Raw genomic sequence first — 25,031 nt, 5'->3', positions numbered from 1 at the left:
ACTGATAAATTGGACTTTGACAAAATTCAAAACTTCTCTTCTTAGAAAGGCACTATTTAGGGAATGAAAAGACAGACCACAGAGTGGGAGAAAATATTTGCAAATCACATATCTGATACAGAAATAAAGAACCTACAAAGTAGACTCAAAACTCTATAATATGTGTGCCACATCTTCTTTATCCATTCATCTGGGTTTTTTTGGGTTTTGTTTTTGTTTTTTAATTTTAAATTTATTTTTTATATATATATTTTTGGCTGTGTTGGGTCTTCGTTGCTGCGCGTGGGCTCTCTCCAGCTTCGGCGAGCAGGGCCACTCTTCGTTGCCGTGAGCGGGCTTCTCATTACAGTGGTTTCTCTCGTTGTGGAGCACTGGCTCTAGGCGCACGGGCTTCAGGAGTTGTGGCGCACGGGCTTAGTTGCTCCGCGGCACGTGGGATCCTCCTGGACCAGGGCTCGAACCCATGTCCCCCGCATTGGCAGGCGGATTCTTAACCACTGCACCACCAGGGAAGCCCCCATTCATCTGCTGATGGACATTTAGGTTGCTTCCATGTCCTGGCTATTGTAAATAGAGGTGCAATGAACATTTTGGTACATGACTCTTTTTGAATTATGGTTTTCTCAGGGTATATGCCCAGTAATGGGATTGCTGGGTCATATGGTAGTTCTATTTTTAGTTTTTTAAGGAACCTCCATACTGTTCTCCATAGTGGCTGTATCAATTTACATTCCCACCAACAGTGCAAGAGGGTTCCCTTTTCTCCACACCCTCTCCAGCATTTATTGTTTGTAGATTTTTTGATGATGGCCATTCTGACTGTGGCACATATATACAATGGAATATTACTCAGCCATAAAAAGAAATGAAATTGAGTTATTTGTAGTGAGGTGGATGGACCTAGAGTCTATCATACAGAGTGAAGTAAGTCAGAAGGAGAAAAACAAATACCGTATGCTAACACATATACATGGAATCTAAAAAAAAAAAAAAAAGTCATGAAGAACCTAGGGGCAAGATGGGAATAAAGACGCAGACCTACTAGAGAATGGACTTGAGGATATGGGGAGGGGGAAGGGTAACCTGGGACAAAGTGAGAGAGTGGCATGGACATATATACACCACCAAACATAAAATAGATACCTAGTGGAAAGCAGCCACATAGCACAGGGAGATCTGCTCGGTGCTTTGTGACCACCTAGAGGGGTGGGATAGGGAGGGTGGGAGGGAGGGAGACACAAGAGGGAAGAGATATGCGGACATATGTATATGTATAACTGATTCACTTTGTTATAAAGCAGAAACTAACACACCATTGTAAAGCAATTATACTCTAATAAAGATGTTAAAAAAACTCTATAATAAGAGAACAAATAACTCAATAAAACAATGCACAAAAATTTTGAATAGACTCTTCATCAAAGAAGATATGGATGGTAAATAAGCACCTAAAAATATGATCATCATTAGTCTGGAAATGCGAATTAAAGCCACAATGAGATACCTGTACATATCTATAAGAATGGCTAAAATTGAAAAGGCTGGCAATACCAAATGTTGGTGAGACATGGAGAATGAGGAAATCTCACAGTACTTTGGAAAACAGTGGCAATTTCTCCAAAAATTAAATGTAAATCTAAAATATGATCCAGCCATTCCACTCCTAGGTATTTACCCAAGTGAAAGGAAAGCATGTGTTGATAACAAAAACTAGTACACAGATGTTCACAGCAGCTTTTTTTGTAATATCCAAAACTGGAAGCAACACAAATGTCCATAACAGGCGAAGGAATCCACCAATTGTGGCACAGCCATACAATGAAATACTACTCAGCAATAAAAAGGAATGAACTATTGATACATGTAACAACACTGAGAAATCTCAAAAGAATTATGCTGTTTAAAAGAAGCCAGGCAAAAAGAAAAAAAAAAGCACATACCACCTGATTCCATTTTATATATAATTCTAGAAAATGAAATGAAACTAATCCATGGGAACCAAAATCATGCCACCTTATTTTGAAACTTTCAAAGAAAAAAAAAAAATCATTGACTGTTTCAGAGCAAGCAGGATAAGGAGCAACATTATAAACAGCCGAGTACTAACCTTGGCAACTGCACATCGAACAGCCATTGACCTGTCAGTTAAGAGAGACCTGGCATTCTTATAAATATCACGATGACAGGAAGCTGCTGCACCACCCAGTCCATTTAGAACTTTCTGTAGACTCATTAAGATTTCACTTCGCCCTTGAGACTAGAAAAGAACATAAAGCAAATTCTATGTTTAAATAAGAACATACCAAAAGACCAAAGTTCTCTGGGCCTAATGGTCTTACCTCTAAAGGTAAACAGTTAAGTAATGAAAAATAAAAAAGTATTTTAGAACGTCCCTGAAAGGTAAAAATAATTATTAACTTCAACAAAATAATTATTTGAGAAATTAGGTTACAATAAGTAAACATATTCTTATGTTTCCATGATCTGTTGAAGTGCAAATAATGACAACATGACAAATTCAAAAGCTTCAATATAATACCTCAAGGATCCAAGCTTTCAGAATGTGAAAAGTTAAGTAAAAAGTACTTAAGAATACAAACCATCTAAAAGAGGAAGAAAACATCCAACACATTTTAAAAACTTTCTCACAGATATACTCCAAACTATCAATTTCTTGAGACTACTCTGAACTCTTGTTTTTATACTCTTAGTGTGCTTGATTCATATTTCTGATAGTATACTTATTCAAACACAGATTTCTTTCACTAGACTGTAAGCTCTTTGAGGTCAGGGAGTAGATCTTATTCATCTTTATATGCCTAATGCCTGAGAATATGTCCTCAATTCTTGCTTAATAAATTAATAGACAGTTCCCAGAAGAGGTGTTGTCCAAGAAATCTTTAGCTTTCCTAGACAAAGAATTAGACTATGAGACCAGTGCTTGGTCTATTTTTAGTTAACCCCAAATGAACAAGGAATTTTCAGAAGTAATACCAAACTGACATGACAAAACAGAACTATTTTTACTTCATATTAGTTGCTGTGGATTGAATACTGTCCCGCCAAAAGATGAGTTCAAGTCCTATGCCCTGTTACCTGTGAACATGACTTTATTTGGAAATAAGGTCTTTGCAGATGAAATCAAATAAAGATGAGGTCATACTATATTAGGGTGGACCCTAATCCTTATAATAGAAGAATTTGGTATCCTTATAATAGACCGGTATCCTTATAATAGAAGAATTTGGACACAAAACACAGATGCATAAGGAGAACACCATATGACAATGGAGACAGAAATTGGAGAGATACATCCGCAAACCAAGGAATACCACCAAAGCCAAGGACGGTCAGCAACAACCAGAAGCTAAGAAGGCTTGGAAGGACTATTCCCAAGAGCTATCCCTGCTGATACCTTGATTTCAGACTTCTAGCTTCCAGAATTGTGAGACAATAAATTTCTGTTATTTTAAGCCACCCAGTCTGTGGTAATTATGGCAGCCATAGGAAACTAATACATTAGCTATGGCACAAAAAATAATATGGCAGTACAAAAATATTCCTAGGGCTAAATAAAATAACACATAAACCTATTCTTTGTCAAGGTAAAGCATTCTTTCCCTTCTCCCTGAAATATGAGGTAAGGTACATTAAAACAAGGGGCAAGTAATATTTTTTTGCAAGTAATAATTTTAAATTACCCTCTTGCTAAGCAATATAAGTACTACACTGACAGAAAAAAGGCAACATATATTTTTAACTAACATCTAACTCCCACCACAAGCAAAACATTTAAATAATATTTGTTGTAAAACTTACCTCTGCACTTTTCAGAGATTTCAAAAGATTATTTACTGTTTCTGGAAATGCACTGCCTAACATTCTCCCCATTTTTTCATAAAATGCTCCAACACAAGCCACTGCAGCCCTGTAAGAAGTGACATTTTCACCAGTCACTGTTCAGATTAATAATTTTATAATATTTTTCTTATTTTCAGAAATCAATTTGTATTTGTGCAGGACACTTTTGGCCACAAATCCTTAATTTTCAAGAACACCTTGTTGATTCTTGGCTATCATCAAAAAGTCTACAAATAATAAATGCTGGAGATGGTGTGGAGAAAAGGGAACCTTCCTACACTGTTGGTGGGAATGTAAACTGGTGCAGCCACTATGGAAAACAGTATGGAGGTTCCTTAAAAAACTAAAAATATAGCTACCATATGATCCAGCAATCCCACTCCTGGGCATATATCCTGAAAAGATGAAAACTCTAACTCGAAAAGACAGAGGCACCCAATGTTCGTAGCAGCACTATTTATAATGGCCAAGACATGGAAACAACCTAAGTGCCCATCAACAGATGACTGGTTTAAGAAGATGTGGTGTAAATATACAATGGAATACTACTCATCTATAAAAAAGAATGCAATATTGCCATTTGCAATAACATGGATGAACCTAGAGAATATCATACTAAGTGAAGTAAGTCAGACAAAGATAAATATTATATGATATTACTTATATATGGAATCTAAAAAATAATACAAATGAACCCAATAGACAAAACAGAAACAGACTCACAGACACAGAAAACAAACTTATGGTTACCAAAGGGAGAAAAGGGGGGAGGGGGATAAATTAGGAGTATGGGATTAGCAGATACAAACTACTATACATAAAATAGATAAGCAACAAGGATTTACTGTACAGCACAGGGAACTATATTCAATATATTGTAATAACCTATAATGGAAGATAATCTGAAAACTATATATACATATAAAGCTGACTCACTTTGCTGTATACCTGAAACTAACACAATATCATTAATCAACTATATTTCAATTTAAAAAATTTTAAAAAAAGAATACCTTGTTTATTCTGTATAATTGTAACAGATACTATGGAAAATCAAATTGTATTCTTGTTAGGAAAATAAGAGAATAAACATATATTTACATAACAACTCATACCCATCCTTTGGAAAGAAACCCAACCTTTCCTTTTGAGGACTTTCTAAATTATGTCCATCCACAATGATCCCTCTCTTCTCTCATTATACGTAAAATGTCAACCACTCATTCTGACAAAATTATATCGTTTCCTGTGTTGCAACTTGACCATTTTATATGTCTATATCTTATCCTGCCCTGCCAACGGAAATGTAAAGTCCAGAAACAGAGAAGGTTATACATTTTTGTATTGCTCACAGTGTCTGCCTCTTAATATATAAATAATAATAAGCAATTACTTGTAAAATTTAATCTAAATGGGTTTAACAGAACACCTGACAACATAGAAGAAGAAATGTAACAGCAGCCCATCTCTTCCCATGGTAGGGAAATCACCCTACCATCACTCATGTAAACAGTAAATAAGTGAATAGCTCTGAGCTTAGCTTAGCAGCAGGAGCTGGGCATAAAGGTGTATCCTCTGGAGTCTGGCACATCTGTACCTAAATCCTAGAACCTGTCACACAATAGCTATGTGTCCTGAGCAAGTTACTCTGAGGCTGAGAGAGATTAAATATAGTTTACTATCGTACAAGCAATTAACAGTAGAATCAGAGAATCGACCTTCACTTCTTTGACTCCAAATCCCATGCTTTTCTCAATACCCTATAGGCTGATAACAAAGCTAAAAATGACTGAGGTCACATGCCAGAATATATTAGTGAATTCCTAAATAGAACCCATGAAACCACTGGAAATACGTATGAATAATATGTAATAAAGTCTACTTAGCCAGAACTATAAAATTACGTGTGGATTTGCCAAGTGGCAGAGAACTAAATCACAAAACTATTAACATAGCTTCAAACTCCAAAATAAACTGGAAAACACTAATACACTCTAATCTCTTCTAATACTTTTGAGAGCTACATCTATCCCAAACAACACAAAACTTAATCACAACATATCTATGAAGTTGAAAACAGACCTAAAAATCAATGTCTGGGTTCAGAATAACTTCTCCATTTCCTCTAAGCTATTATACTGGCCCTGGATCCTTGAATGTTGGTGTTCTAAAGTTGTATCCTTGCTATCTTCTCTTCTCACACAGTATTATAATATTCTTCCTAGGTAACTTTATCCATACTAAAGGGTTCAGCCTACTCTAAAATCTTCATTCTCTACTCACCAAAATGACATTCTCAGCTCAGGTCTCTGAAATCCAGACCAGGATTTCCAACTGCTTACTACACACTGTCACTTGGATATTCCCACTTGGACTCCAGATTCAGCATGCCCAGAATTGGACTCATCATTTTCCCCTCAACTTATTCCCCCCACTAGTTTGTATCTTTCTGTAAGCACTGTATATAAGGTATAAATAAGCCACTTGTTTCCAATTATCAGTTTCCTTTGTCTAGAAAATAGGTTAGCAAACCACAGCCTGCAGGCCAAATCTGGCCCATCATCCAGCCTGCCACCTGTTGTTGTAAATAGTTTTATTGGTACGCAGCTGTACTCATTTATTTACATACCAGCTATGGCAGAGTTGGGTAGTTGCAACAGAGATGATACCCCATAAAGCCAAAACTATTTACTATCTGGCCTTTTCCATAAAATTTGCCAGTCCATGACCTGTCACATCCATTTTCCCCTTTTCCCATCTTAACCCCTTACTTGGCTCATTTCCAAATTTCCTTCCTGGATGGTTGATCTTCTTTGGCTGATGCTTCTTTGAGAAGGCTTTGTTGACACTGCTCTCCCGTCACACCACAGCTAAGTTTATTCAGGCGTTACTTTCCCGCCCACAACACTCCTCACTACTATAATAACTCCTGATTTTCTTATTTGACTGTTTCACAGTATGCGTCCCTACACCATTATCCTCAAAACTTGCTCTCAAAATGTCTGCCCTTGACCCAGGCCACAGGTATGGGCTTGAAATTGGGTCAAGCTCTTAATTTAGGAGTCAGCAAACTTGCAGGCAAAATGGTCTCTGTCTCAGGTACTCAGTTCTGCCATTTAAGCGTGAAAGCAGCCACCGCCTAAATGAAGGAGCATGTCTGTATTCTAATAAACTTCATTTACAAAATAGGTGGCAAGTTGGATTTGGCCTGTGGGCTATAGTTTGCCCATTCCTGCCTCAATCTCATCACCTAGAAAATCTTTACTTTTCTTTCCATCCCAGCCAAGAATATTATCTCCTCCCAAAATTACCAAAAACCCCTGTGCAAATTGCTGACATCATACCAATTCTCTGTAGTTTGCTAAAAGTCCCAGGGGCAATGGAGCACATGTTGAAATAGAACCCCTTTCCCAGACCTACTTAGAGCTTTTATTGTCAGCAGCATATCTCAGGTTCCATCTACACAGGAGTCTTTATGATCAGCAGGCCCTTATTAAGATAAATTACTCTGAAAAAACAAGTTTCAAAGGTCAATCTCAAAGTAAGTACTTACAGTTTTGTTGGTAAGTAGGCTGCAGTGTCATCTTTATTTCTGATAATGTCATTACATTTATCAAGTGTTTGAAAAACAGTGAAAGTATCTCCAATGCTATAAAGGGCTGCAAGATTTTTAGCTAACAATTTTCGCGTAGGTGGTCCAGGTGAACTACTTATTAATCCAGTTAATTGTTCAACAAGTTTTTTCTGTTTTTCCTTTACATCAGTCTGTTATAAAAAATAAAGATCATCAGTTTTTTTCTTATACATAATTTTGTTACCTTTTAGTGAAAATTTAAAAATACTTAACAGTTAAGGCACTCTAATAATTAAAATCTATATTACATTAGGTATAAAACCATAAATGAGAATTTTCAAGATAAGGAAGAGTTCAGTAAAAAAATGAACCGTTCTTTCCTAGATTAAATATTCTCCTCATTCTCCTCCAATTCCACAAAGTTAGCTGCCAATAAAAGTGACTATATCCAAAAAGTTTCCATGCTGACTTATTAAAAATTAAAACCAACAGTCAGTCAAAGGATGTAAAATATTGGGTGTATGGACAATTGACATCTTAGAACTCAGCTAGGGTCCCCTGTAAAAAGCAAAGTCAGTAGTTCATAAAGTTATAGGTCAGTAAAGGAAACCAAAAGAAACTCTGAAGAGCTCTAGGCAACAGAAGAAATATTCAGATCTACTCGTAATCAATGCTGGGAATTCATCCATCCATTAAAGAAATACTTACTGTACACTTATATGCCATGCACTATTCTAGGTACTGGGGTGCAAATGCAAGAGTGATTACAATAGACAGTCTCTGCCCTCATGAAGTTTACATTCTAATGGGGAGAAACAGAGTTTACCAAATAAACAAATGAATACTGTGAGTTCTTCCTGTTTTATACAGATTAGTAAGAAAAAGGCATCTCTGAAAAGCAGTGAAGATGTGAGTTATGCAGATATCTGGGAGAAGAACATTCCAGGCAGGGAACAAGTACAAGGGCCTTGAGGTGGGGGCATACTCAGCATGCTTGAGGACAGCAAGAAGCCAGTGTGGCTGGAGCAAAATAAGACAGAGGAAGTAGCAGGAGATGAAGTCAGAATGATAGAAGGGAGCAGGTCATGCAATGCCTCACACACCATTGTAAGAACTTTGTATTTTATTCTCAGTGAGAGTCTGAGGCAGAGGAGGGACACGATTAAATGCTTTAACAGGGTCTTTCTGACTATTGAGCTCAGGATACTCTACAAGGTACATGGCTGGAAGCACGGTGAGCACTTAAGAAGTTGTGGCAATAATCCGACAAGAAATGAGGGTGGTAACAATGGAAGTAATGCGAAGTAACCGAACTCTGGATATATTTAGGGGAGAGAACCAATATGATTTGCTGATAAATATGATGTGGAGTTTGAGAAAAAGAAGGAAGTGAAGAATGGCTCTAAGATTTATGACCTGAGCAACCAGAAGGATTATACGGTCATTTCCTGAGATAGAAAGTACTGGGGAAAGGATAGGTTTGAGACAGTGAAATCAAGAACTTAGTTTTAAATATGTTAACTTTGAGATGCTGTTTAGATATTCAAGAGAAAGAGGTGGAGTAGCTAGTTGGATATCCGGGAATCATTACTACATAGATGGCAGTAAAAATCATGAGATTAGATGATATCACTGAAGGATTAAGATGGGGTTTTTTTAAAAAATAAAAATAAAAAAAGTGCCCAGGACTGAGAAAGAGCCAGCAAAAGAGAATGAGAGTAACTAGTGAAGCAGGAGTAGAATTAAAAGCAAATAGTGTCTTGGGAACCACAAATAGGAGAAACTTCACACCAACTGTGCATCAACAGTAATGATAACAATTTATTTTTTAATTTGGGTGAAGGGTGTACAGATGTTCATATTATTATGCTTCATAATTTGGATATACTTTTTACATACTCTTTTGTATTTTTCAATTTCACAACAAAAAAAGATATTTTGTGCCTTAAGATAGAGGATCAGCTATGTCAAAAGCTGCTGACGGCTCCATTAAAACAGAATACTGACTGTTGGTTTGGGCAATACAAGACCTGTTTCAGAGTAATGGAGGCAACAAATAACCAGCTGGAGTGGGTTTAAGAGAAAATAGAAACTTCTAGTTAAAGACTGTAAATGAATCCATGCATTAGCTCTGTCTCTCCAGAAACTAAAAGTATACTAAAGGGCAACCAAAAAAAAAAAGCACCAATATAAAAGGGCAAAGAAAACAGAAAAAGAATCAATGCAAAATATAGAAGCCAGGTATCCCCAATATGGAAAGTTAAGAAGAGCCCCAACTTCCAACAGAGGACCCCTGAAAAGCTCATGTTTGTTCGTTGCTGCTCTTGTTTTGAGGCCCCAAATGCTTATGGAAGAGACAGTAAAGTTGTGCCTAGAAATGGAAGGAATGGTTGAGAGTCTATTTAAGAAGCTGTAAGACTCCCACATCTCTCTCCTCCATCCTGAACTTAGTGAGCTCGGGCACAACTGTGGGCTGGGAAAACTGCACTGAAAACAGGGGGATTAAGTAAAAGTTTAGACACTGAATGTTGAAGTCCCCAGCCTTCTCCCCCAAATCCTAGAACCTAGCCAGCTAGTCATGTACCCTAGGACACTAGAGTAAAAAAGTCTCTTATAGGGAATGACTAGCTCAGAAAAACCTAAAGGGGTTCCTCAAAGAATTGGACTAGTCTATGGTGAAGCACACTTCACCCTGACCAGAAAACTTTTACTACTCACTCTAAAATTTGAGCAGACAGCCAAATTTTCCTCAGATGTTTGAGGAAAGCATCTAATTTTAAAGACAGCATCTAATTTTAAAGACAGAAAATAAACACACAAATAACGAAAAGTAACTTGGGTGAAAAGATTGTGAAGGAAGAAGGAAAAAGAAAGAAAAGCCTATTATTAACTCTTCAGAGAGACAAGTGAAAATATTGGAATTGCTACACAGCACTGAGGGACCACTTGATGTTGGAGATAATGAATTTAAAGTGACAGCAGTCAGGGCTTCCCTGGTGGCATAGTGGTTAAGAATCTGCCTACCAATGCAGGGGACACGGGTTCAAGCCCTGGTCCGGGAAGACCCCACATGCCGCGGAGCAACTAAGCCCGTGTGCCACAACTACTGAGCCTGTGCTCTAGAGCCCGCGAGCCACAACTACTGAGCCCAAGTGCCACAACTACTGAAGCCCGTGCACCTAGAGCCCGTGCTCTGCAACAAGAGAAGCCACTGCAATGAGAAGCCCGTGCAAGACCCAACGCAACCAAAAATAAAGATTAAAAATAAATTTATTTAAAAAAAAGAAGTGACAGCAGTCATATAATCATGTTTTTCTCCACTCACATTCAGATGTCCAGGTAGAAACATGAAGTCTCTATCCAGGCAATAAGCTGGATTTAAACGAGGTTTGGGTTTTGCCACAGAATAGAAAAGGACAGACAAATTCTTACTACAGTACAGTGTAATATTCTCAAGTTCCACAAATAACCCACAACCTCCAAAACATAATGTGTTTTCTTACAAATCATGTACACATAATAGTCTTTATATATGTTAACCCAGCTAGAAAAAAAGTAATACCATACCTTGTTGGCAGCAACCAAGACTTTATCAAGAAATCGCAACCATTCAAAGATAAAAACTGGTCTCTTCGCTTCAGTGATTTGAGCCAAAGCATCTTCATTCAGCAATAAACTGTGGGCTAACTCCATTACTGAAGTTTTAATTTCACACCTTAAATAAACAATTTTAAAATACTTGTAAGAACTTGTTAATATTAAAAGTCAAACTTAACAAATGTAATCACTAAGAAATGAAAAATAAGGCTTTACTTCTCATTTCATTTGGAGGAAACTTACATAACTTCCTTGAGGCAAAACCTGAGAACCTAATTTTAAAGGATACGGGTGCAAACAAAAACAAAGGGAAGTCATGCTTGGTGAGGAAGAATGAATAATGGGTTCAAAGGAAAATTAAGATAAATATTGCAAATAAGGCATTATTCCAGAAGGAAAATGCCTAGCAAAACACGTCATTAACCCATTCCATAAACGGGAAAACTGAAGCACCGAGATCAAACACCAGCCGGGCCTGACAACCCATCCTCCTTTTTCCTCTTCCACTGCTCGGTGCACAGCACCCTTCCGCTTCCCCTGCTGCACCTGCCCCAGGAGGAGGTCAAAACGTCCCAGCAGACAGATCCCACACTGGAAGGCTCCAAGAGTCTTCCTACGGGGATGAAGTGGCGGCGGGAGGCCAGGTCCCCGCGGCCGAAGATTCAGCTACAACGCCGGGCGGTCCAGGAACGCAGCTGGCAGAGGCCGCGCGCACTGCAGGTCCGGGTAAACCGGCTATTTGGAGGAAGGCAGCGCAGCGCCGGGCCCGAGGCCGTCTCAGGCCTCGGCCGGGTCACCCGGTCTGTCAACCCCAGGAGGCGGCGACTCGGAACCAAGTCCGGCGCCTGAAAAGGGCAAATGTTCATTACGAACTCGAATTCCGTCCCCAGACCTCTGACAACCTAGTGGGGGCCTTGGTGTGTGTGCGTGTGTGTGTGTGCGTGCGTGTGTGTGTCAATGTGCACGCTACGGCGGCGGACGGGTCGGCCTTACCTCCTAGTCTAGCAAGGGTAGACGAGCTGAGCTCGGTGTCTAGAAGCCGCCAAGGGACCTGGATGCCCCGCCTCCCACACTTCTGCCAGCCGGAAGCGCGAGGAGAGCGCGTGCGCGGAAGGCTGATCCTGCGCAAGCGCACTTAACCACGTCCGCCTGGCCCCGCCTGCCTCCGGTTTCCAATTGACACTGGCCGCGGAAGCTCAGGTGGGAGCGAAGGCCCAGAGGTCCCGCGCAGGTTGGTGAGCGTCTGCGCAGCGCTAGCTTTCGCGAGCTGGCCTGGGGAGAGTACAGCTGCCAGGTAAGGAGCTGTGGGCGCCTGGTGAAATGATGAAGGGCGGTGATTTGTGCACTGGCTGTGACTACCCATCACACCATCACCAATATTCCCACCCGTGAGTGGTCGCGTCTGTGGCACGCTTGCACCTGGGAGGGGCGCGACAGGGAAGGGATCAGCGGCCCCTGAGAGGAGTGTTTGGGTCTGACGCGCTTCTTGTCACCTTTCTACTGTACATCCAACTACTTAGGCCATCTCTCCACTTGGATGTGTAATGGGACTCTCAGTACATGTGAAGCAGCACTCTTATTGCCACCTCCCTGTCCACTATCTGCCAAAAAACAAAACAAAAACAAAACCTGATGCTACAGTCTAACCGCTCTCAAAAACTGGTAACTCCATTCTTCCAGGTATTCAGACCAAAAGCCTTTTAGTAATCCTTGACATCGATCTTTCCCACACCGCCGCCAATCCAGCAGCAAATCCCGTTACCTCTATCTTCAGAATATACCCAGAATCCGATCATTTCTCACCACTTACACTGCTGTCACTGTGATCCAAGCCACCGTCATTCTGCCAGGATTATCGCCTTGTGAAGTTTATCCTTATCGTTATGGGAACAGATGATGCTAAAGTATAGTGTACCCATAAAAAGGGGGTTTAAAAAACCTGTAACCCCTCTGCATAGCACTTTAGAGCTAAGTAGTTCCCTTAAAAATAATCGAATCCTATTTGCAGTAGAAAGAGCTCTGAGACCTGGATTTTTTGTGGTGTTGAGCAAGTCATTTAGCCATACTGAGTCTTAATTAAAGCAGGACTAACTGTCCGTACCTTACAGAGTTGTTAATGGTAATTAAAGGGGATAAAAATGTTTGATACACTCGGTAGGTGCTAGATCATTATGTATAAAAATACTATTATTACAAATGAAGAATCTGAGGTTTAGAGACAGTGGGTGAATTACCACAAATGCTGGATATAATCTTACATACTTTTAACTTATTGTATTATAATAAAAGGAAAATTAGGCAAAACTAAGCTGTAATGTTTAAGGATGCATGTGTGGGTGATGAAACCATAAGGAAAAGGAAGTGACTGGAAGGGGTGTGATAGGGTAGGGGACAGGGAGGGCTTCTGGGGGGCTGACAAGGTTCTATCTGCTGATATGGGTGATGATTTCTATTATCTTTTGCTGTAGAACAAATTATTCTAAAGTTTAGCAACTTGAAATAACTATAATCATTTATTATCTCACAGTTTCTGTGGGTCAGGAATTTGTTAGTGGTTTAACTTAGCCTGGAATTTAAGAAGTTGTAATGGGGACTTCCCTGGTGGTCCAGTGGTTAAGACTCCGTGCTTCCAGTGCAGGGGGCGTGGGTTCGATCCCTGCTTGGGGAACTAAGCTCCCACATGCCGCACCACGCGGCCAAAAAGTAATAAATAATCAAAAAATTAAAATTAAAAAAAGAAGTTGTAAGGAAGATGCCAGCCCACAGTGAGCATCTGAAGGCTTGACTGGGGCTGGAGGATCCATTTCCAAGGTGACTCACTCATGTCACTCCCAAGTTTGTGCTGGTTGTCAACAGGAGGCCTCAGTTCCTCCTGTGTGGACTTCTCCATAGATCTGCTTAAATATCCTTACTATATAACAGCTGACTTCCTTCAGAGGGAGTGATCTAACTAACTTCAGAGTTAGAGTGATCTAAGAGCTGTAGTGTCTTTTGTGACCAAGAAGTCACACTCCACCATTTATTCAGTATTCTGTTGGTTACATAAGTCAACCCGTTCACTGTGGAAGGATGTTGAAAACCAAGAGGTAAAAATCACTGGGGGCCATCTTGGAGGCTACCACATGGTTACAAGAGTGTTTGCCTCATAAAAATGCACTAAGCTACACATTTATTTTATGCAGTTTTCTGTATTGATAGATTTACAAGAAGATTTTAAAAAAAGAAGACATGGCGACACAGGAAGAAAGTATTCCATTACTACAAAATCAGAAATATAATTAAAGACCCTTCTTATCCTCATCATAGCTAAACACTGAGGATTTATGATGTTTAGGACACAGTGGTAGGCAGTGGGTATACAGGGGACTTATCTTTATGGTTTACAGCCTAGTTGGGAAGATATACATTAAAAATATAAAAACCAGTACAGTAATACTGTTTTCATCCAATGTAATTGTCCAGACTCTTGGTTACAGTTGACAGAACGGCCTGTTCAAACAAGCTTAAATAATGAGGAAACTTATCAGCCTATGTAGCTGGGAAGAATGGTAGGTCATAGCATTAAAGAAAGAGCTGCAGGAATCAGGGCCTTGAGAACTAGGGTTGGAGACTCATTGCCTTTATCTGTCTCTATCTGGCTTCATTCTGCAGAACAGAATCTCTTCGAATGGCCAAGAGGATGGCCATCCACAGCCCAGCTTCACATACTTCCAGTTTAGAAACCCCAACAAAGAGAGCTTCTTTTCCCTGCGATCCATATATTCGTATCATTAGGAAAAGAGATGCTTACTTGCCCTGTTTAGGTCATCCCCTCGCCTTTGCTAGGACATAAGATACTATAACTGGCCATCTTGTGCCCAAGAGAGTATATGGTACTAAGATTGCCACCCTCCACTAGAACCACAAGGAGGGCAGAGGGCCGGGTTTCCAAAGGGAAGGATGGTGAGCAGGCCAAAACAGCATGTGTGCAGTGCAACAAGTGACTCCGCTTTTGTATCCAGGAACTGGACCAGCAGCATTGACAGCACCTGGGCGCCTGTTAGAAATGCAGGACCTCAAGCTCCAGCTCAGAATCAGACCGCATTTTAAGAAGATTCCAGGGCAATTCATATACACAGTAAAGTTTGAAGTGTACTTTATAATTACATGATTTTAACTACTTTGGATAGAAACTGTCCTCAGAAGTGTTTCCACATAAGTGAAGTGTTAACTATATCAAGTTACAAATGAAGAGCTTGAACATAAAGTGCTGTGGAGAGAGGCCTGAAGTGGTCAGGACAGGCTTTTGTGAAGGAGGGTAGCCTAGGCTTAGGAGGAGGGAACTGCCTGTGGTGTGTTCAGAGGGCAATGAGAGAGACCATGTGGCGTGACTAATGAGTCCTAGAGGAGAGTCAGAGGTCAGATTATGAAGGATCTCTCTGGCTACCATGTGAAAATGATGGTTCCTCCACTGCCCACAGGGTAAAGTTTACGAAGGATTTGAAACTGGCAAGTAACATGCCCTGACATGTTTTTAAAAAACCACTCTGGAGAGGTTCTAGAGGATGGGTTGGAGGAGGAGAGGCCAAAGGCAATGAGACCAATTAGGGAGCAGTTGTAATAGTTCAGGTGAGAAAAAAATGCCTGAACGAAAGCAGTGGTCACAACTATAGGAAAAAATGCCTATGGGGGATAATACGGAGGAAGAGTTGACAGAGGTTTATGAGAGGTCAGGAAGGGGGAGATAGTGGTGACGTTAATTTGGAAATACAGGGATGAAGGAGGTCTTGGGAGGGGGAAGAGAATGAGTTGTTTGGATTATTGAGTTTGAGAGCTCCGCCCAGAAGGATGTCAAAAGGACACTTGAATATGGAGTAGAACTCTAGAGAAAGGTCATGGCTGGGAATGCATACAGGTTTATTTCCATTTTGGTAAACTGAAAATTAGTAATCGTTACTTTATCCTATTTGATTTGTAGATGGTTTTGCCATATGAAGCTGAAAATGGCAGAAGAGGAGGACTATATGTCTGATTCCTTCATTAATGTCCAGTAAGTAAATATGCACACCTCATGAAATGATATGTGTAAGACATTAGTGGAGATTTTTCAGCAATGCCATTGATTTTATATATTTTTACTTTTTATAAATTTATTTATTTAATTTATTTATTTTTGACTGTGTTGGGTCTTCGCTGCTGAGCAGCCCCCTTCCAGCTGCAGTAAGCAGGGGCCACTACTCGCCGCAGTTTGTGGGCCTCTCACTGCTGTGGCCTCTCCCGTTTCGGAGCACGGGCTCCAGGTGAGCGGGGTTCAGTAGTTGTGGCATGCAAGCTCCAGAGCGCAGGCCCAGCAGCTGTGGTGCACAGGCCCAGTTGCTCCGTGGCATGTGGGATCCAACCGGACCAGGGCTCAAACCCATGTCTCCTGCATTGGCAGGCGGACTCCCAACCACTGTGCCACAAGGGAAGCCCTAAGCAATGCCGCTGATTTTAAAGGTGAGGTTGGAAGTTAGTCTTATTGCTTCATGGAAATACTTCCTACATGTCTATAGTACAAAGATACTAGAAATCTCTTCTTCCTTTTTAATGCTAGGTGTTTTTTTCCTGCCCTTGATTCTTTTTATTCCCCTCTTCCAAGGATATTTACTGTTTTACTTCATTTCATCTCATTGCCTCTTAATACCTGCTGTCCAGCTTTGCTTTTTATTATAGCCAACCTCTTAGAAAAATTAGTCTGAACCTACTATTTCTAATTTCTTCAACTCTGTACTTTTAGTTTCTTACAATATGGTACCAGCCTTCATCATTTTAACTAACAGAGCCATTCTCAAAGGACATTGGTTATGTTCTAACAAAGATGCTCCTAGAGGTAGCACTGAAATATTAAGTAGTGTCAAGTGAGTAAGTGGCAAAGCTATGAGAAACTTCCATGTACTGGTCCAAAATAACCTTTTCCCTCATTCTTCAGAGAAGATATCAGACCAGGCTTGCCAATGCTGAGGCAAATCCGAGAAGCCCATCGAAAAGAAGAAAAGCAACAGGAAGCTAATTTGAAAAATAAGCGGAAGAGTTTAAAAGAAGAAGAACAAGAGAGACGTGACATTGGACTGAAGAATGCACTAGGCTGTGAAAACAAAGGGTTTGCTTTGCTCCAGAAGATGGGATATAAAAGTGGTCAGGCCCTCGGCAAAAGTGGTGAGTCACAGCCAGAAATAAACAGCTGTAATTTATTGATGAGTACCAGTGATGACTCTTTAATCTCTGTCCCTCTACACAGAAATTGAAACAACTTAAGCTTCCTAGGCTCTTATTGTTGCTGGCAAGCTTATGGAGAACTTCCATCTTCCCACATCCACTTTAGACATGTGCCATCAAGAGCTGCTTATCTGCCCAGCTCGGCCTCAAAGGCGCTAACAAGTGGGATGGACGAGGCTTACAATGGAGGCAGCAGCTAAGAATGGTGACAAGAGAAGGGTTAAGAAGTACAGTGGCCCAAAGGACAGTGAAGCAACATCGAAGATGATGGCAGGACTCTGCCCTGCTTGCTCTGTACCTGTGGCAGCTGCCTGAGTGACCCCTCAGCTGGAGAAGCTCAGTTCTCACCTCTCTTTTAGGAATGAGATTGCTTATTAAGAGATAGAGGCCATATACATATAGTAGCTTCTGTAAGCTGTTTTTCTCCTCTTCTCTCCTTTATTGTCATTGCTTTGACCTTCACCTCGCAAGGCTTTGCTCTCTCTTGTGGCTCCCACCCTCCTGGATATCTATCAGTGTTTTCACTTCTTAAAATCCTTCCTACCTTGAGGTGGCGTTGCAGGCTGTGGATCAGCCTTATCGAGGACTAAGTATTTGAAGGCAAGGGTGGTAGTTGATTGTAGAGTATTGATGTTCAGTTACAGTTTTGAGTATCATTGAAACTGAAGGGGATAAGTATAGAACACTGTAAAGTTGCATACTGCACCTACCTGTAGTTTGAGGAAGAATTTCTAAAGTAGTTTGTGTTTTGTTCTCTATTTTTTTTTTTTAGGAGACGGTATTGTTGAACCAATTCCTCTTAATGTCAAAACAGGTATGTAATTATTTTTGAGGCTATTTACCAGTAATAACAACTTACACTTAAATTTAGCACATATATTTGCTTAATAAATACTTTTTTATGGTGGTACTATTACAGTTCTTATCATAAGACACCCTCAGTAAAATGTTTCTTAGTTAAATTTCTAGACCTTTTAAACTAAAAATACAAGTAAGTTTTAGTCAGTATAAAATAAAATTTTAATCATAAAAATAGGGGAAAAAGTGTTGTAACCATTAACAACACAAAGCTATTTTTGTCCACTGAGTGTCCTAAAAGTATCCTGAGACAGATGTATCCACTAAATGTTTTTCTTAATACTTTGGACAAATTAAAGAGAAAAAATATATACTTTATTTGTTCAGCATATTTACATGTAAGTATGACAGTTGATACTGTTTTCCCAATTTGAAAAAAATGTGTATAGTATTACCATCTTATTAGATCAGACCAATGATCTTTGTAAAAATCAAATTATGTGTTTGGGTTAAAAAACATCTCTAGTGTTTTCTCCCATCCTTCTTATCAAATGATTTTGAGTGACTGTACTCAAATTAGAATTGCATTTAATCTGTAAGTATTTAGGGAATTCCCTGGCAGTCCAACAGTTAGGACTTGGCACTTTCACTGCCTAGGGCTCGGGTTCAATCCCTGGTTGGGGAACTAGGAACCCACAAGCCACAATGTGTGGCCAGAAAAAGAAATTTTAAGTTGTCATGTTTTGAAATATAAAGTCAGTACATTTCTCATCAGTGTTTCCTGTTTGAGCAGGAAAAAGTGGCATTGGTCATGAGGCATTACTAAAACGGAAAGCAGAGGAAAAATTGGAAAGCTACAGAAGAAAGATTCACATGAAAAAAGAAGTTGAAGAAAGAGCTGCAGAACAGTTTCGGTATTTTAGCTGTTTATAGTTTCACCTTTTCTTTATTGTGGTATGTTTTCTGGTACTTGGACATATAAAATGGATGAAGAGAGCACAGACCTCTAGTGTACTATATTTTTCTTTGAATCAGAATGCGACTTAAAAATAAGCAAGATGAAATGAAGCTAGAAGGAGATCTTAGAAGAAGCCAGAGAGCCTGTCAACAGTTGGATACTCAGAAGGTAAGCCTTTTACCTGCTTGCAGTTTGATAAGTGTTTTGGCACCCAGTGTGATTTGCTGTGTATTTTTATTGTTAAAAAGAGAGAGAGAAAGAGAGAACTCCAAGCCTGGTGTATCTACCCACTAAAGCTTTCATTTAACATGCATTATTAATCTATGATAACTGATACTCATAATAATGACTTGTTCTCTGCAGGAACCTGAGTAGTCTGAATTATCCTCCAAGGGTAAATTACCATTTTTACACTTAACTGTTCTCCACTTATTTGAATATTGATTACTCAGGACTATTATGTGTGGAAATTCTGTTCACCAGGATATTCGGTTAACCAGAATAGCCTATTTTCAGTCCATATCCAATACCATATGTGTCTCTAACTAGTAAAATCATGGTAGACTACTATCTATTTCAGATTTGAATGGTTCTTAAAATTCAATTTTTGATTTGATTTCATTTCTTTTTTATTTTGATGGTTCAATTACCATCAAAATAAAATAACTGCATTTAAAGTCTCAAAAATGGAGGGCTTTGGACTTCCCTGGTGGTGCAGTGGTTAAGAATCCACCTGCCAATGCAGGGGACACGGGTTCGAGCCCTGGTCCGGGAAGATCCCACATGCCGCAGAGCAACTAAGCCCGTGCTCCACAACTACTGAGCCTGTGCTCTACAGCCCATGAGCCACACCCCCTGAACCTGTGTGCTACAACTACTGAAGCCTGCACGCTCTAGGGCCCGTGCTCCACAACAAAGAGAAGCCATCGCAATGAGAAGCCCGCGCGCCCGCGCACCGCAATGAAGAGTAGCCCCGCTCGCCACTAGAGAAAGCCCGCCTGCAGCAACAAAGACCCAACACAGCCATAAATAAATAAATAGATAGATAGATAGGTAGATAAAAATGGGGGGCTTCCTTGGTGGCACAGTGGTTAAGAATCCACCTGCCAATGCAGGGGGCACGGGTTCGAGCCCTGGTCTGGGAAGACCAACATGCCGCAGAGCAACTAAGCCTGCGAGCCACAACTACTGAGCCTGTGCTCTACAGCCCATGAGCCACACCCCCTGAACCTGTGTGCTACAACTACTGAAGCCTGCACGCTCTAGGGCCCGTGCTCCACAACAAAGAGAAGCCACCGCAATGAGAAGCCCGCGCACCACAATGAAGAGTACCCCTGCTCGCCGCAACTAGAGAAAGCCCGCCCGCAGCAACGAAGACCCAACGCAACCAAAATAAATAAATTTATTTTAAAAATAAATAAATAAAAGTCTCAAAAATGGGGACTTCCATGGTAGTGCAATGATTAAGAATCTGCCTGCCATTGCAGGGGACATGGGTTCAATCCCTGGTCCAGGAAGATTCCACATGCTGCAGAGCAACTAAGCCCGTGCGCCACAATTACTAAGCCTGTGCTCTAGAGCCTGTGAGCCACAACTACTGAAGCCTGCGTGCCTAGAGCCCGTGCTCATCAACAAGAGAAGCCACCGCAGTGAGAAGCGCTCGCACCGCAATGAAGAGTAGCCCCCGCTCGCCCCAACTAGAGAAAGCCCACTCGCAGCAACGAAGACCCAATGCAGCCAAAAAAATAAATAAATTTTTTTTAAAAAGGAATGTTTCCTTCAATTAAAAACAAAAGTCTCAAAAATGTTTGTAAAATTCCCTTCATATGTAAATAGATTGCTGGAAGCAATCTCTCTTTTCTCTATTTCCATAGGACATTATTTTGAATATGTGTCGTGATACTTAAGATTTCCTCACAGATATGTATCATTTTATACCCATTAAGCTACTTATACCCATAGCTTCTTTTCCCTACTAGATTGTCAGCAACTGGGAGGCAGTATTCTAACTGGGTTTTGCATCCCCATAGTGCATAGTGCTTTACTCTTAAAGCAGCACTCAGTAAATATTTGAGAGAATGAATTCATGTTGACAGGAGCATACTTGTGATAGAGTTATGTTTAGCTGTGTTTAATTGGGAATAATTCTACATTTTCAGAATATTCAGGTTCCCAGGGAGGCATGGTACTGGTTGAGGCTTGAAGAGGAAACTGAAGAAGAGGAAGAGGAAGAAAAAGAACAAGATGAAGATGAATATAAGAGTGAAGACTTAAGTGTATGTGTTGGGACCAGTTCCGTAACCCGGCTGTCTCAGCCTTGGCACGATTAACATTTTGAACTGGGCAGTTGTTTGTTGTCGGGGGCGTTCTGTGCATTGTGAGATATCTGAGAGCATCTGTGGCCTCCACCCACCAGATGTCCATTGCACTTCCCCCTTGTGACAACGGAAAATGTCTTCAGACATTACTACATTTTCCCCTGAGGGGAAAAAATCACCCCTTGAGAACCACTGCATTACAGGTTTATTTCATGAACCCCAGAGCAAAACTTAATATAATTTTCCCCGTTAGCTTCAGTCTACCCTCTCACCTCAGTTTTAGTTTGGATGATGGATTAGCCGCAAATGTAATTTATGTTAATTTCTACCTTGTTTCCTGCTGAACTCCTGGAAGTGATTCTGAGTACCTCCCTCCCCCACCCACAAACAAAACAAAGCAAAAAAACACAATTCAAAGGAAGTAGAGATTATTCAAGAAAAGAATACACATTTCTATGGTTACTTTGTATAAAAGAGTATGTAGGAGACGTTCACAATTTGAAAACCATATGTTCCACTTAACTGGGAGACCATTGATGAGAACTTTAGTGGTAGAGACAGTTTCACCCAGATTTGTTGAAAGTAGAAGGGGTCTTTAAAGGATGCTTATTCTAATAGAGCCAGCCAAGATCTATTGTTGAAATGTTAACAAGGGGTCTCTGTTGTGTCTGACAGATGTGAAAATAGGGTAACTGGTAAACTGGGACATGTTCTAATATATTCTGCCCTTGACACCTCTCCTAACTGGTTGAGTGTGTAGTAGAAGATTTAGGGCCTTAGGGTAATTCAGCGTGATCTGAGAGACCCGAAAACCAAGATTCTGTTCAATGTGAACTATTAATATGCTTGTATCCTATATCTAGGTACTGGAAAAATTACAAATATTGACTAGTTATTTACGAGAAGAACATCTGTATTGTATTTGGTGTGGAACAGCCTATGAAGGTAAGAAGATACTTTATACTTTTTAAAAATATTGAGTACAAACACAAAACATTGATTTTAGCTTTGATTTTTTATGAAAGTCACATTTCCCATAGACAATGGAAATTTTTTTATTCCCTCCAAATGGCCATGTTGGATGAATGCTTTAAAAAAATAGTGGACAGAGAAATAATTGAGGGTTGATTAAAGGTGCTTTTAACTTTTCAGAAACTGAATGTGCAGAAGGGAATTTTTCAGTCTTCTATTTCAAAAGAAATAGAGTTTTTAATCACTGGAGGATGTTGAATTTTTTTCATGCTTTATTTTTCATGACTCTTCAGCTACCTGAAAAATATAGTAAATTTTTAGAACTAATTTTTTTGTATTTAGGTAGAATACTATCCCTGAACCATAAAAATCAGAATGTTGAAATCCACTCCATTGTTTTTTCATTGTAAGGAAAGAAGTGGTTTAAAATGTGTCAAATGTCTTAACAGACACAACTGCTTTCTCTTCGAACACACTTGCCCAAGTCAGCTTTGCTAACTTGAATTTAAGGACTTTATACATGAGAGGTGAAGAATTTTGGGTTATTGTTGTATCTTTTCCTGGTTTGTTTAGCAGAGTAAGAAGCAAACACAGCTACAAAATACATGTCATGTTGAAATAATTTTCTAGAATGGTATACTATGCAATTTGTATTAATTGTTCCTTTTCCTCACATAAATTACAGATAAAGAAGACCTGTCTTCAAATTGCCCAGGACCAACTTCTGCAGATCATGACTAAGATTATTCTCAATAAAGTAGAAGCTTGGCAAATGTTATTGTTTCCTAAAGATAGACAGTTGAGCAGTTAGAATTTCCAAATTTTTGATACCAGTAAAGAAAGAGGGCCTTTATATGTTTCATTGTTTTTATACATTAGAAGTACTTTGTACTTTAGAATATAATTGTTCACTGGCTTCAAAAACATAATGGAAAGCCATTTTAGAATACAAGTATCATAGACATGGGCAATTACAATTTATGACTCTGTTGTGACGTTTATGGGATTTAAGGACACCAACTCTCTTATTCACTTTGGAACAAATTGAGAAATAAGACACAGGAGTTAGAGATCAAAATATCAGCTTTATTATCAATGAAATAAAGAGCTAGTTGACTTGTTCTCCAGTCATGCTCCCTGCGAGATCTCCCTGGTTAGAGAGAACTGCCGACCTTGCCTCGGAGGGACAGAGCCCATCTTTGCATTAGGAGACCATTAGCTTTCAAGGTGAGAGAGCCAACCCCTCAGGGGTGGGGCCATACATGCTCAGTTCCTTTTCCCAAAATCACTCATCAGATGAGACACCTCTCTGTTGAGACGGAATGAATACAGGTTCACAGAGCTTGTTCCCACACTTCTCTCTTCCAAGGAGCAAGAAGTTCCCTTCATGCAAGCATGAGAAGGAGGGGAAAAGTATTCCCCTCAATAAGAGTAATGTCAGAGGCAAGGTTCCATTAATAGTACTTAATTCTAATCAGTTTTAGAAACAAAGTAGTTATGATATTCCGTAAAATCGTTGAGTTTTCATAGCAATGTGTATATCCATTATAAGTGAACAATTGCCCATTTTGGCTAAAGAAACAATAATCAGGAGTAACCTTAAATATCAGGTGATCCAACTTCTTAATCCCTTTGACAACATTCCTAGCAGGTGGTAATCCAACCTCTGCCTTTATTCCTCCAGCCACAGAGAGCTCACTGCCTTAAAATGGACCGTTGCATTGCTGGGTAGCTCTAAGTCATTTTAAAAGTTATTTTTCTGTCTTAAGCTGAATTCTGCTTCCCTATAATTTAACCAGATATAGCTAAAGACATACCATGTAGCACACCTCTAGAGAGGTCCATCTAAGTTTGGGCATCAAAATGAACTTTTTTAAAGTTCACAAGCTCAGGTGCCACCCTTAGTGACTTGATTCAGCTAGTCTAGGATAGTTTCTGGATATCTATTTATTTTAAAGTTCTAAGAATGTGTCTGATTATCACCTGTGGATGAGAACTAGTGCTCTAGGTTAAACTAGAGCATGACTGTTCTTCGGATCAAGTTGTGACCTCATCTGTACAATTTTACAGCTCACCTTTCAGTAGCATTGAGCAAGAGATCAGCCTCTTCTTTTTATTATAAACAGCATACCTGACAACATAGCAGAAGCTAACCTACACTTGCCCAAATTAAGATAATCAATAGTATGAGTTGTATTAGCCTCTGACCTAATTTGACCTAGTTCACTTGTTCTCAAGTCTAACTTGGGGAGCTTTAAAAGAAATGATATTACAAAGGTCCCACCTCCAGAGATTCTGACGTAATTGGTCACTGTGGCCTGTGTATCACTACCCTTGATTCTAAAATGCAGCAGAGGGACTTCCTGGTGGCGCAGTGGATAAGACTCCACGCTCCCAATACAGCGGCCCGGGGTTAGAGCCCTGGACAGGGAACTAGATAACACACACATGCCGCAACTGAGAGTTCACATGCCACAACTAAGGAGCCTGCCTGCCTCAACTAAGACCCCATGCAATCAAATAAATAAATAAATAAATAAATAAAATGCAGCAGAGCTTGAAAACGTAGTTAACTTCTGGGCCTCAGTTCTTCATCTAGAAACTGAATTATGATTTTTATGAATATAAATACATATATAAAATATTGGAGCTTATATAGTTGGATAAAACTGACAGTTACTTTTTCCATTTAAAAAAATCGTAACATTGTATTAACAGA

At 39.8% G+C, this 25,031-nt stretch overlaps 2 protein-coding genes across 8 annotated transcripts in view; one reads left to right on the top strand and one right to left on the bottom strand.

Moving 5' to 3' along the window:
* The window catches only part of HEATR5B (HEAT repeat containing 5B), an 86,240-nt gene extending 74,120 nt beyond the window's left edge, over positions 1–12,120 (bottom strand). Inside the window, exons 1-5 of one of the 3 annotated variants that reach the window (XM_029231980.1) lie at positions 12,026–12,120; positions 11,003–11,150; positions 7,415–7,626; positions 3,820–3,928; positions 2,108–2,257 (exon numbers count right to left, since the gene is read on the bottom strand). In XM_029231980.1, the coding sequence (XP_029087813.1) occupies positions 2,108–2,257; positions 3,820–3,928; positions 7,415–7,626; positions 11,003–11,128 (597 nt within the window). In that variant the 5' untranslated portion in view covers positions 11,129–11,150; positions 12,026–12,120. Of the gene's footprint in view, positions 1–2,107; positions 2,258–3,819; positions 3,929–7,414; positions 7,627–11,002; positions 11,151–12,025 lie in introns of those variants that run through there. The other 2 variants (XM_029231984.1, XM_029231981.1) reach the window with 2 other exon arrangements.
* A 74-nt stretch (positions 12,121–12,194) lies between these two features.
* On the top strand, positions 12,195–23,165 carry GPATCH11 (G-patch domain containing 11). Of its 5 annotated transcripts, none has more exons than XM_029232258.1 (10): positions 12,236–12,326; positions 15,034–15,149; positions 15,990–16,061; positions 16,980–17,206; positions 18,039–18,080; positions 18,858–18,978; positions 19,100–19,190; positions 21,182–21,298; positions 22,204–22,285; positions 22,998–23,165. In XM_029232258.1, exons 3-10 carry the CDS (start codon positions 16,003–16,005, stop codon positions 23,051–23,053), a joined length of 795 nt encoding a protein of 264 aa, XP_029088091.1. In that variant the 5' UTR covers positions 12,236–12,326; positions 15,034–15,149; positions 15,990–16,002; the 3' UTR covers positions 23,054–23,165. The 5 variants fall into 5 exon arrangements, with proteins under 5 accessions (XP_029088090.1, XP_029088091.1, XP_029088089.1 ...); XM_029232256.1 differs by having other exon boundaries at positions 12,240–12,326; positions 15,034–15,163; XM_029232257.1 differs by lacking the exon at positions 15,034–15,149 and having other exon boundaries at positions 12,195–12,326.
* The last annotated feature ends 1,866 nt before the right edge of the window (positions 23,166–25,031 follow it).

Source organism: Monodon monoceros, unplaced genomic scaffold (assembly GCF_005190385.1).
Source record: "Monodon monoceros isolate NGI ecotype Baffin Bay Population unplaced genomic scaffold, NGI_Narwhal_1 Super_Scaffold_19, whole genome shotgun sequence".
Classification (NCBI taxonomy): Eukaryota; Metazoa; Chordata; class Mammalia; order Artiodactyla; family Monodontidae; genus Monodon; species Monodon monoceros.
The sequence above is the reverse complement of the archived record's forward strand: the minus strand, read 5'-3'. Positions and strand labels throughout refer to the sequence as shown.